General features: G+C 44.2%; 1 protein-coding gene across 1 annotated transcript; it reads right to left on the bottom strand.

Annotated features, from left to right (window-relative positions):
* Positions 1-7,451: 7,451 nt before the first annotated feature.
* On the bottom strand, positions 7,452-8,378 carry LOC143831398 (olfactory receptor 13H1-like). The gene has a single exon (XM_077324391.1). It carries the CDS (start codon positions 8,376-8,378, stop codon positions 7,452-7,454), a length of 927 nt encoding a protein of 308 aa, XP_077180506.1.
* Between the last annotated feature and the right edge of the window lie 3,927 nt (positions 8,379-12,305).

The following is a 12,305-nucleotide window of genomic DNA, read 5'->3' as shown; positions in this document are numbered from 1 at the left end:
AAGGGAGGCGATTGTAAGCTGCTTTAAGACTCCTTCAGATAGAGAAAAGAGGCATATAAGAATCAACTCTTCAGTAATATCAAGGTTCTCTGAGCCTCACGTACTTCACAGGTTTTCTGTTGTGGGGAGAGGAACAGGAAGGCAAATGGAAGCTGCTTTGAGACTCCTTCTGGTAGAGAAAAATGGCATATAAGAACCAATTCTTCTTCTTTTTATACCCTGCTTTTCATTTCCTGAAGGAGACTCAAACTGGCTTCCAATAACCTTCCTTTCCTCTCCCCACAACAGGAAACCTGTGAAGTAGGTGAGGCTGAGAGAGTTCTGAGAGTGACTGCTCTGTGAGAACAGCTTCTAACAGGGCTGTGCGAAGGCCAAGATCACCCAGCTGGCTGCATGTGGAGGAGCAGGGATTCAAACCCAGCTTGCCAGATTAGAAGCCACCACTCTTAACCACTACGGCCTGGTTATAAGAAACACCTCTTCTATTCTTCTTCTACATTTCACCCCTCATCTATGATATCAAATCTCTCTTTGTTCAACTCCTTCCCCTTTCCCTCCACATTGGTCAGTTCCACAGGGCCGGCAAGACACAGCTGTCCCACCAGGCCTCTGGTTGAAGCCCCAAAAGACCACCAAGTATTGCTGGCCTCACTACCCTCCAAGGATCTCAAATCCACCACCACCCAGCTCAAATTAGGTGGCCGCTACTGTAAGTTATTTTTTTTAAGTTTTGTTAATATTTGTTTTTATTACAATTTTTTTTTAACTATGTTGTTACCTGTCCTGAGCTATCTAGGAAGAACGGGATACAAAAATAAAGTTTATTATTAATACCCTTCTGCAGTTTCCTTCCTATGAGGGAAATGGTTTTGTTTCTTTCCATTGTCTCTAAAGAAGTGAGCTCCAACTATGAAAGTGCAGATTGGAATAATGGTCTTTAAGATGCCATTAAGCACATATGGTGTTTGCTGAAAACACCAGATCCAGGGCCTTCCAGAACCCTGGTCCAACCACTTTTCTCTTATTGCTAGCCCCCCAAAATATCCCCCCCCCAAAAAAACAAGATCAGAACTACAAAGCAATTGCAAAGAGCTATATGTTTCAAGATGTACAATTTTGGTTCACACCTACAGTTTTGCTTACCTCGTGTTAGTTGCCTCCCTGAAGTCTAAGCTAAACACCGAGATCTTCAACAATATTTGTTCTTCATACCAAAGTACTTTCAAAGAGGAAAATAGTGGTAAGAAATCCAGAAGTGCTAGCAGCCAAAGCACCAAATGAAGGTTGGGGAATCCAGATACTCATTCATGAATATCTCAACAGTTCAGGAAGGTCTTCATGAAATAGCTTTCAAACTTTCAAACTGTTTCTTCCTGAGAGCCAGTTTGGTATAGTGGCTAGGAGTGTGGACTTCTAATCTGGCATGCCAGGTTTGATTCTGCACTCCCCCACATGCAACCAGCTGGGTGACCTTGGGTTTGCCATGGCACTGACCGAGCAGCAATATCAGGGCTCTCTCAGCCTCACCCACCTCACAGGGTGTCTGTTTTGGGGAGAGGAAAGGGAAGGCAATTGTACGCCGCTTTGAGCGGGTAGAGAAAAGCGGCATATAAGAACCAACTCTTCTTCTTCTTCTTCTAGGACTGATAGCCTGGAAGAGTGTCTTTCAGGATCGTTTTTGGCTTCCTCTTCTATTAGGCTAAGGAATGGATTGGGAAGAAAGGGGGGGAGCTAGATGCCCTTTCCAACAACGTGCTTGGACAATTGCCTTTCCAATGATGCTCTAGGAAAAATTGCATTTGAGGAACATATTACCAGATTTTCTGTCCTTCGCTCCTGTGAAAAGAAAAGTTCTGCCGATTTGTGAGAATGGAATACAGAGATTTCGCAACTTTCTGGTCTTTACTACAAACTAAAATACCAGAAGTCCTCCTGGAATATGACCTAGAAGTCTTAATTAGCACTCCTGGGGAATCACTTCAAAGATTAATTACCGTTTCCTCAGACTTAAACTTTAAGAACAATGCAAATGATAAGAACAATGCAAAAAATAAGGAATAGTTCTGTGAACATTACAGCTCCCGCTGTGACCCACTTTAGTGGCCACAGTCATCACCAGCGTACCTAACTCTCAAACTGGGTTCACCTATGGATACTTAAATCCATGGACTGGGACCAGGTGTGTCAAGCGCTGACAAAACTCACAACAAAACCTCTATGGAAAGAAAGCTTTAATGGAAGTTAGATCTAGTCACTGTAACGTTAGAAGTCAAATCTGCCCAACACAAGCACAACAGGTACTCATCAATACATTTCTCCTGCCCAAAACTTGAATGTTCCCATAGCAGGGGGCACCCCCTTGCCCAGGTGCCATCCCAGGCTTCCTGCCAGAGGTGTTGAAATTAACACGGTCTTGGTCAAGCCAGCACCACAGGTAGCTGATAAGCCTTTCGCAGGAACCACAGGATCCTTGTAACAATGTTTCACAGTAAGGGGGAGAGTATGCAGTGTGAACAGGCAGGGATCAAAGCAGGCAAATCAAAGGAGACAACTACAAGGTTTGGTTACATGGGAACTGTATGAATACATGGGTCACAAGGACAAAGCAAATATGTAACAGGCAAGATGGAGTCAAACAGGTTCACCAAACAGAACATGGCAGAGAGCAGGGGCTGATCCTGACATCCCTCCAACCCAAAAACACCTTCCCCTCACCCCTCGTCCCAAGGCCGAGGGCACTGTGGGAACTCCCTGTGAAAGGCCTGCAGGAGTCTGGGAACCTTGATATCGGAGGCCTCCACCCATTCCCTGTCCCCCATGGGAAAGTCTTTCCAGTCAACCAGATATTGCAGTTTGCCTTTACGCCAACGAGAGTCCAGGATTTTGTTGACCTCATAGTGCGTGTCCTTATCGACGAAAACAGGGATGGGCGCTGCAGAAGGGAGGTGCCAAGCATCCGGACGCAGGGCACGTTTCAGCAGGCTGGAATGAAAAATGGGGTGTACATTCCGGTAAGTCTTAGGCAGGGCAAATTCCACAGTCACTGTATTGATCAGTCTTGCCACCCAGAAAGGACCCACAAACTTTGCACCCAGCTTTCGGGAGACTTGCTGGCACTGGAGGTTCTTAGTGGATAGGTAGGCAAGATCCCCCACAGCCCATTCCGGGCACACTGTCCATTTCTCATCTGCCTGAGCCTTATAGGCGCACTTCGCCTCGTCCAGGCACGTAACAATGGACGGCCAAGCCTGGGAGATTCCACTTGCCCACTTCTGGACATCGGGGGCGTCAGGGGAGGAGATTTCCCAGGTAGGCACAGCAGTCAAATCTGTCCCATAGACAGCTTTGAAGTGGGAAACCCCTGTGGACGCATGCACCCCATTGTTATAGGCGAACTCGGCCAGCGGGATTAAAGAGACCCAATCATTTTGCTGGTGGTTGATGAAACAGTGGAGATACTGTTCCAAAATCTGGTCCACTCTTTCCGTCTGCCCATTGGTCTCGGGGTGGTAGCCTGATGTGAGAGCTTGCTTCACACCCAGGAGCTTCAACAGCTCCCGCCAGAACTTGGCAACGAACTGCGGCCCCCGATCCATGAGCAGTCTACAAGGGATCCCATGCAGTCGATATACATGGGTGACAAACAGAGAAGCAAGCTTCACGGCTGAGGGCATCCCCGCGCAAGGGACAAAGTGAGCTTGTTTCAAGAAAGCGTCTACCACCACCCAAATCCCGCTCTTCCCCTGGGTGAGGGGAAGATCAGTAATAAAATCCATGATGACATCCGACCAGTGGCGGGAAGGGATGGTCAGCGGCTGTAACAGTCCCTTCTTTTTTCCCCCCATGGGTTTCGAAGTCAGGCAGACTGGACAACCCTGTACATATGACTCCACGTCTTTGAGCAGAGATGGCCACCAATAATGCCGTCTAACTAGATGGAGGGTTTTTACAAACCCAAAGTGCCCCGTAGGTTTGGAATCATGGCACAATTTCAAAATCTCCTTACGGGCACCCTGAGGCACGAATAGGCGCTCGTCCTTAAAATACAGGCCCCCCTTCTCCTCTAGGGAGGAGCGGAGAGTCACAAATTCAGCGTCACTTTGGATGTCCTTCTGGACCCAGCCCCCCGGGTACGGCCCACCCCCTTTTGCCTTGCTGCGTGTCATGACCGTCAGACCGAGCTGGGAGGGGATAAACACCGTGTTGACCAATGGGTCGCGTTTGCTGTCGTACTGGGGGAGGCGTGAGAGTGCATCGGCCAGAAAGTTCATTTTGCCCGGCAGATGCTTCAGAGTGAAGTTGAAACGAGAGAAAAACTCTGCCCACCGCATCTGTTTGGCGGACAGCGAGCAGGGTTGATTGAGCACCTGCAAGTTCTTGTGGTCCATCCACACTATGAACGGGAGGGCCGCCTCCTCTAGCCAGTGCCACCAGGTCGCTAGAGCCAGTTTAACGGCGGCCGCCTCTTTCTCCCAAATTGCCCAATTCTTCTCCGGGACCAAGAATTTCTTAGAGAGATAGGCAATTGGGTGCAATTTGCCATCCCTCCCCCCTTCCTGGAGGATCACCGCCCCCATGACCACATCCGAGGAGTCTACTTGCACCGTGAACTGCTTTTGAGGGTCTGCGTGGGCGAGCACCAGCTCAGAGGTGAACAGTGCTTTCAGCTTGTCAAAATCCGCTTGGCAGTCCGGTGTTCACACCAAGGGCACACCCGGGTGTGCTGTCGACTTGCCCCCCTCCTTAGTCTTCAAGAGATCAGTCAGGAGCAGCGCAACTCTAGCAAAGTTGGGAATGAAGGAACGGTAGAAATTAGCAAATCCCAAGAAACTTTGGAGCTGCTTTCTCGTTCGAGGGGGTTCCCATGCTAACGCGCGAGAGTTTGCGTGACTTGGCCCGCCGGTGCTTCCCACAACCCGGGTCTTGAAAACTGACCGTGCCCTCTTTCCAGCTCACCGTAGGGTCGTGTTTGCGCAGCCAATCCAACCCCAAGACACAAAGAAAAGCAGAGCTAGTAGCTACTACGGGCTGTATTTTTTCCCAGTGCTCTGCTACGCCCATTTCTAAGGGAAGTGTCTTGCTCGTTGCTTCTCCCCCCAGGGCACACTTCCCATCTAGCTAAGCAATGCGAAGGGGTATTGTCTCACGCTCGAACGGATCCACAAACATCTCTCGCATGGCTCACATGAAGCAATCATGGCTCCGCACCGCTGTGGGGTTGTACCAGTACAAATCGATAAACCACTTGGCCGCTTCTCCATCCATGCAGTCGCCCACAAACCAGATGCGCTCTGCGTCGTCTAGGAAAATGTATCTCACGTCCATCATGTACGCCTGGAGGTGGACGAGGAATCCCCGGAAGGTATCGGGGTTGCCGGTGAAGCGGATCTTGAAGCGATAGAGCCGTCTGATCTCTGCTCCTCTTAGCTGTGGAGGCAACCTGCCCCCCCTGTGCATCCATCCAGTCGCAATCAGGCACAGGGGGTCATGGATGGCCGCCTTGGCATCTCCTTGCCCGCCCCGTGCCGTCCCTGGCTCTAGCTCCTTGGCCCGGGTCGCCATCCCCGGCCCCAGGTCCTTGCCCCGGCAGAGGCCTCTCCCCGTCGGCACCCCCCGGACGGGGGACTTGCTGTCCCTTCTGCGCCAGCCCGCGGCTCAGGGTCTTGAGGCTCCTCATCCTGGGCGCGCCTGTCGCCTCGTCTTGCACTCCTCAGGTTGGCGGAGCTGGGAGGGCGATAAGCGGGTTCCCTCCCAGCCCGGGTGAGAGAGAGAGAGAGAGAGAGACCCCAACCAGTTTTGGCTTTTAAGGAAGAACTCTTCAGTACTTGGCTACACCATATCATTTGCTTAACTACCCTGAGGAATACTGGTTGTTACTGTCCAACAGCAGTCATCCCATAAAAGCCAGGGTAGTATAGTGGTTACCATTTCAAACTACAATCTGGGGGGAAATCATTCTGGCTCTCAAAACTCAATCTTCTGCAGATTTTTTTGAACAAGTCAAGTGTGGTATCACTAAACTTGTATAGCTCTTCAGAGTTATAGTGGCATCGTTGAGATGCCTTGACTCCAAGTCACAGGCGTCCCTCACACCAATTAAAGACGAAACCAGTGAGACTGCAAAAAAAGAGAATTCTTTATTGCAATCCCAGCAGATCTTAGCCCATTCGTAATAAACAACTTTCAAGCATGTGTACCTCACATGTGCTTATATAACTATTGTTCCTTTAGTACAAAGAGCATCATGTAGTAAACGTACACTGGACCAATGGTTTGGTTCAGTATAAGACAGAAACAGTAATGTTCAACCTGCTCCATCACCTGATCATAAACTGTGCACAACAGCTTTACATTTTTCTACAAAGGGATTACACAGGGATCGGAGAGACTACAAAGAGAAATACAGAATCATAGAATCATAGAATCATAGAGTTGGAAGGGGCCATACAGGGGCCATACATACATCTAGTCCAACCCCCTGCTCAACGCAGGATCAGCCCAAAGCATCCTAAAGCATCCAAGAAAAGTGTGTATCCAACCTTTGCTTGAAGACTGCCAGTGAGGGGGAGCGCACCACCTCCTTAGGCAGCCTATTCCACTGCTGAACTACTCTGAATATACTGTGCAACAGGCACAGGACATGCATTGCCCGTAGAGTTCTCAAATGAATCAGAAAAGAATTGTAGAATTCGCAAAGGAAGATGTTTCAATCTGAAATGGATCTTTTTCAATTTACAATAGTCCATGGTTCAATGTATAGTGCAGGGGGGTTGGACTAGATGACCCAGGAGGTACCTTCCAACTCTATGATTCTATGATTCTATGAATGGAACCTCAAAGATATTCACACCTTCAAATATGGTGCGATAAGTGTCTTGGGGTTCAGTGAAGGTTCAGTAGAAAAATCACACCTTCAGTTCTGTTGTGTTTAATACCACCTTGGCTTAATCGACTCAATCTGCTATGTCCAAATGATCTACTATGTTCAATATTTGAGGGTGTGAATACCTTGTGGTTCCATTGAATCACAGACTAAAAGAAGAAGAGTTGTTTTTATACCACGCTTTTCACTGCCTGAAAGAGTCTCAAAGCGGCGTACAGTCAACTTCCCTTCCTCTCCCCACAAGAGACACCCTGTGAGGATGGTGAGGCTGAGAGAGCTCTGAGAGCACAGCTCGGTCAGAACAGCACTATTGGCACTGTGATGAGCCCAAGGTCACCAAGCTGTCTGCATGTGGAGGAGTGGGGACTCAAACCTGGCTCGCCAGATTAGAAGCTGCCACTCTTAACCACTAAACCATGCAGACTCTATCCTGATTCCTCTAAGAATCTGTCTCCAAGCAATACATTTCCTTTTGGAAAAGAAAGCAAGAAAGAATTTGTCTGAAAATAATTGTTATTGTAAGCATATCTACTAATTTTGCGCCCAGTATATTTCTGTTTTGTAGTCTCTACATTTTCCTGCCAACCGCTTTCCAGAAAGCTCCCTTCACGTCCCTATTTCTCAAGCTATATATCAGTGGGTTGAGCATGGGCGTCAGAGCCCCATACATTACAGAGATTATTTTTTCCTCTTCAGAAGGAGATTTCTGCTGAGGCTTCAAGTACATGATCATGATGGCACCGTAGAAGATACTGACCACCGTGAGGTGAGAGCTACAGGTGGAGAAGGCTTTCTTACGACCCTGGGTGGAGCGGATGCTCAATACAGCCGAGCCTATGCGCCCATATGTTGCAACAATGAAACCAAAGGGGGGTATTAAAATCAATAGGCTTGACATTTGCATGAAGAGCTCGCTTACGTGGGTGTCGGAGCAGGCTAGTTTCAGAAAAGATTGCAGCTCGCATACAAAATGGTTGATCACGTAATGGCCACAGAAGTCAGTTGGCTGCAACAGCGCTGTGATGAGGGTTATCAGGATGGAGAGAGCCACCGAGGCAGCCACGAGACTGACACAAAGTTGCCATCGCATGATCTGCATATAGTGGAGGGGCTGGCATATAGCCGCATAGCGGTCGTACGCCATGATGGCCAGAAGAACACATTCTATCGAGATGAGAAACAGGCCAATGTACATTTGGACCAGACATCTGTGGAAGGAGATGGTGGGCCTGTACAGGAAGCAGTTGGCCAAGACCTCAGGCATGGTGTTGTTGGTAATGATGAGATCTATTAAAGAGAGGACGCAGAGAAAGAAATACATGGGATTATGGAGCCGGGGGTCCACAATACTCAACACAATGAGGAGGCTGTTGCCAAGAAGGCTGATGAGGTATGCCATCAAGAGGAAGCAGAAGAATACAGACTGTGCACTGGGGTGTTCAGATAACCCAATCAGGATGAAGGCTGTCGCCATCGTCTCATTCGTTGTTCCCATGACATCACTATTTCTTCTGCTGGAAAAAAAGAATCAGTCGTTCAAAAGTGAACTAGCCGAACATTCATTTTTCCTATAACATGATGAAAAGCTTTCTTGGATTCTGTTGTTATTGTTTTTTTTACCGATGTGGCTTTGCTCAATTCAGTGGATAGTATGGCGCTCAAGTCCTGTTGCAGTTAGAATGACACAGGGACATTTAATCTGGTACTTCATTAAGGACATTAAAACTCATAGACAAAATGGTACATAAATCATGGATTGGATTTTGGTCAAAGGCAAGAAAAACAGTTATCGAATACATGATGACGATGATGTTATCCGTTCAGTTGTGTCCGACCCTCAGTGGTTCTATAGGAAAATTTGGCTTTGATCATGTCAAGCTAGTGGAGAAAGAGACTAGACATGTAGAGGAACAGGAGAAGTGGGCTCCAGTGACATCTAGTGAAGTTAGAGGCCATCTGAACCCTGATCAGGAATCCCTGGGTTAGGCTTAAAGGAAGTGACTGGCTGAAGGGCACCTTGTCAACTTCCATTGAAAACAAGGGTTTGGATCTGTAACCCTGACACCTTGTTGATTTTGGACTCTTTAAATTAGACTCAAGAAAGTAACTGATGTCAAGAATCACTGCGCTTCTTTTCCAAGTTTTCTGGTAGCTATTTTTTAAAAGATTAACAGTTTTGCTCATGTCATATTTAGTTCCAAATGTCTAATAGTGTTGGTAGCTGTTGAGCACTTTGGGCTCTTTATAATCTCTTGTTCATCATCTTATGTTTAAAAAAATTGTTATCATTTTTGGGTTTTTTCCGGGGTGGGGTTGTCTGATAGGGATCTAAATTCTTCAATATGTTCAATTGCACATTGCAGTGATTTCTAGGGATTTGAGAATGTTAGAACCATGTTGTCTGTATAACTTTTCCATTTGAGTTCTACATTGAATCCAGTTTTATTCCTTTAATATTTTCATCTTGTCTAATCTTTATAGCTAAAATCTCTGTTGCTAGTATAGAAATAATAAAGGAGATAAAAGACATCCCTGTGTGTTCCTTTTTCAATTTAAATGATATCCATTACTTTCCCATTAATTAAAAATCTTTGTTAATTGGTCTCAGGATCCAACTCCAGAATATAGGATCACAGCTCATATTTTGCAAAACATTCAATAAGAAATACCTCATTGTATTATCATATGCTTTCTCTGTATCTAGAAATAGAAGCACTGCTTTCTTTCACTTCTTGTTCACAAATTTAATACAAGACGAGATGAAAGAATATTGAAAGAGTGGCAAAAGACAGATAAATGAATGTATATGGAATGGCAAAAAAATCCCAAGCATACACTTCAATGAGAAAAAGAGGGGAGGATTAGCAGTCCCAAATACCAAATTATAAAATTATATTACCAAGCGGCAGGTGTGGTCATGATTGTGGACTGGATGAAAAAGACAAAAAATAGGGAAAATTAGAATAAGCAGGTCTTGATGAAGACCTACATATATGGATTAAGTGCATGGATTTTGTATGGATTAAGAAATGGACTAAAAAGAAGTCACCTAATCTGAGATGGACTTTTGAGAATATGGTTTACATGCTGGAATTTATTGAGCCCTCAAATTCTTCATTTAAATCCCCAATAGAAGATCAGTGAGAACACAAGGAATAAAAAATGGTCTTTTAACATATGGCATGATGATTAAACATTCAGGGGGAAATCAAGTCTTGGAAAGATATTAAAATTGAAACATTCAATGGATGATAAATTATCGATTAGTTTTAAGACTAAAGGAGATAATGAGTATTGAAGGTAGAGTTCTAAGACTGAATTTGAGCAGCCAATTATAAAACAAAAGCATTTACTCCAATGTATAAATAAGATTTTACATTTGTTAGAAATAGGACAAGTTTTTACATATATGATTAAATGGAGTCAACCAAACAATAAGAGAAAATTGGTACAAAATGTTTTTCAGATGGTATATAACTCCAAAGCACATAATAACTACAAAGGAAAAAGCTGGAAATGTCAAAACATAAGAACTACAAAGGAAAAAGGTGGAAATGTGAAAACATAGATGGAACCTTCTTTCTTACGTGGCAAACTTCTGAAAAAGCAAAAAGATATTGGACAGAAATATATTGAACAATACAAAGCATGTAACAGTTTAAATTCTCAGTGGAAGTCAAGAACATGCTACAAGGGATATTCAAATACATGGTGACAGCGGTTAGAACTATTTATGTAGCAAATTGACAACTAGACATCAGTCCATGTTTAGAAAAATAGGAAAATAAACTTGCTGAATATGCAGTACTAGCAAAATTAACAGCCTATTTGAGAAACTGGTGTATTACATAATGTAAAGACAGATCGAGTATATATTATGTGTATTATGCTAGCAGGAAACAAAAAAGTAGGAAAATATGATATACAAATATATTGCAATGAAATAAGAGTAGAATTAAAATCTGTTCCAAATTTAATATCTCAAATAGGTTCTTGATATTAGATATATAATGGACTTTCTTTTATATCATGATATACTAAAAGTAAAGGTATCGACTGTGCAAGCACCTAGTCATGGGTGACGCCCTCTAGCGTTTTCATGGCAGACTCAATACGGGGTAGTTTGCCAGTGCCTTCCCCAGTCATTACCGTTTACCCCCCAGCAAGCTGGGTACTCATTTTACCAACCTCGGAAGGATGGAAGGCTGAGTCAACCTTGAGCCGGCTGCTGGGATTGAACTCCCAGCCTCATGGGCAAAGCTTTCAGACTGCATGTCAGCTGCCTTACCACTCTGCGCCACAAGATGCTCTATATGATATACTACTCATCTATTAAAGGTTCTAATGACTATGTCGAAGTGGTGCAAATATGTTAGCTATGTACATAGTAATAAATGGGGTGGGGTGCACTGTGAGCTTTAATTCAGGAGGTTTTGCTGATCTAGTGCTAGTTCCTCAGCAAAATCCAAAGACTGAGATCTTGAATCATGTGTAGTCCTCTCAAACTACTTTGAAAGAGAAGTAATGAAGAAATTGTTGCACCAGCTACCAAACCTCCCTTTTTAAGATTGGGAATTATTTATTTATTTATTTACTTATTTAGATTTATATACCGCCCTCCCCGAAGGCTCAGGGCGGTTTACATTAAATTAATCAACAATACATGAAACAGACTTCGTTAAAAACATACAGTAATTAATAACAGTATAACTATAACAATATAGTTATAACAGCATAACAGTATAATAAATAGTACAACGATGCAGCATTGCAATACCACAACAGGTCCAGAGCGCCCACATGCAATTAAATTAAGATCAATCCACATCAGTCAATGCCTTGTTAGTTTAAAGTCGTCTTCACAAAAACAACTGGATTTTCCTCAGGCGAGCACTCACATTTATTTATTTATTTATTTATTTATTTATTTATTTATTTATTTATTTATTTATTTATTTATTTATTTATTTATTTATTTATTTATTTATATACCGCCCTCCCCGGGGGGGGATCAATTTCCTTGGAAGCACAGAAAGTTTACACAGTAACCCCAATCTTCTACTTTTCCCATTTAAGGGACAAATTCTATTCAAGCAAATTATAAAGCTGTTCTGACTCCAGTGGAAACAAGAGAATTCAATTTTACTTGCAAAAACTAGAAGCGCTATCTACATGATATATTCATTTTTTTATGGATTAAGAAACGATCTAAAAAGAAGTCACATAATCAGAGATGGATATATTCATGTAGGTACATATAATGTATTCTGAATGGATTATTCTGAATGGATTGATTCTGAATGGATTAATTTCAAACAGGTTAACTTGCTACAGCTCCAAGCCCAGGTAAATGAGAGATCCATAAAAGATGAAACAGCAGGCAAGCAAGGGCCAAAGAGGCTCAGCATCTGACCGATGAGAG

The sequence above is a fragment of the Paroedura picta genome, chromosome 3, assembly GCF_049243985.1.
Source record: "Paroedura picta isolate Pp20150507F chromosome 3, Ppicta_v3.0, whole genome shotgun sequence".
NCBI classification, from domain to species: Eukaryota; Metazoa; Chordata; class Lepidosauria; order Squamata; family Gekkonidae; genus Paroedura; species Paroedura picta.
The sequence above is the reverse complement of the archived record's forward strand: the minus strand, read 5'-3'. Positions and strand labels throughout refer to the sequence as shown.

Excerpts from the sequence above, each read along its gene's own strand:
- LOC143831398 (XM_077324391.1), bottom strand. The coding sequence starts at position 8,378 with ATGGGAACAACGAATGAGACGATGGCGACAGCCTTCATCCTGATTGGG.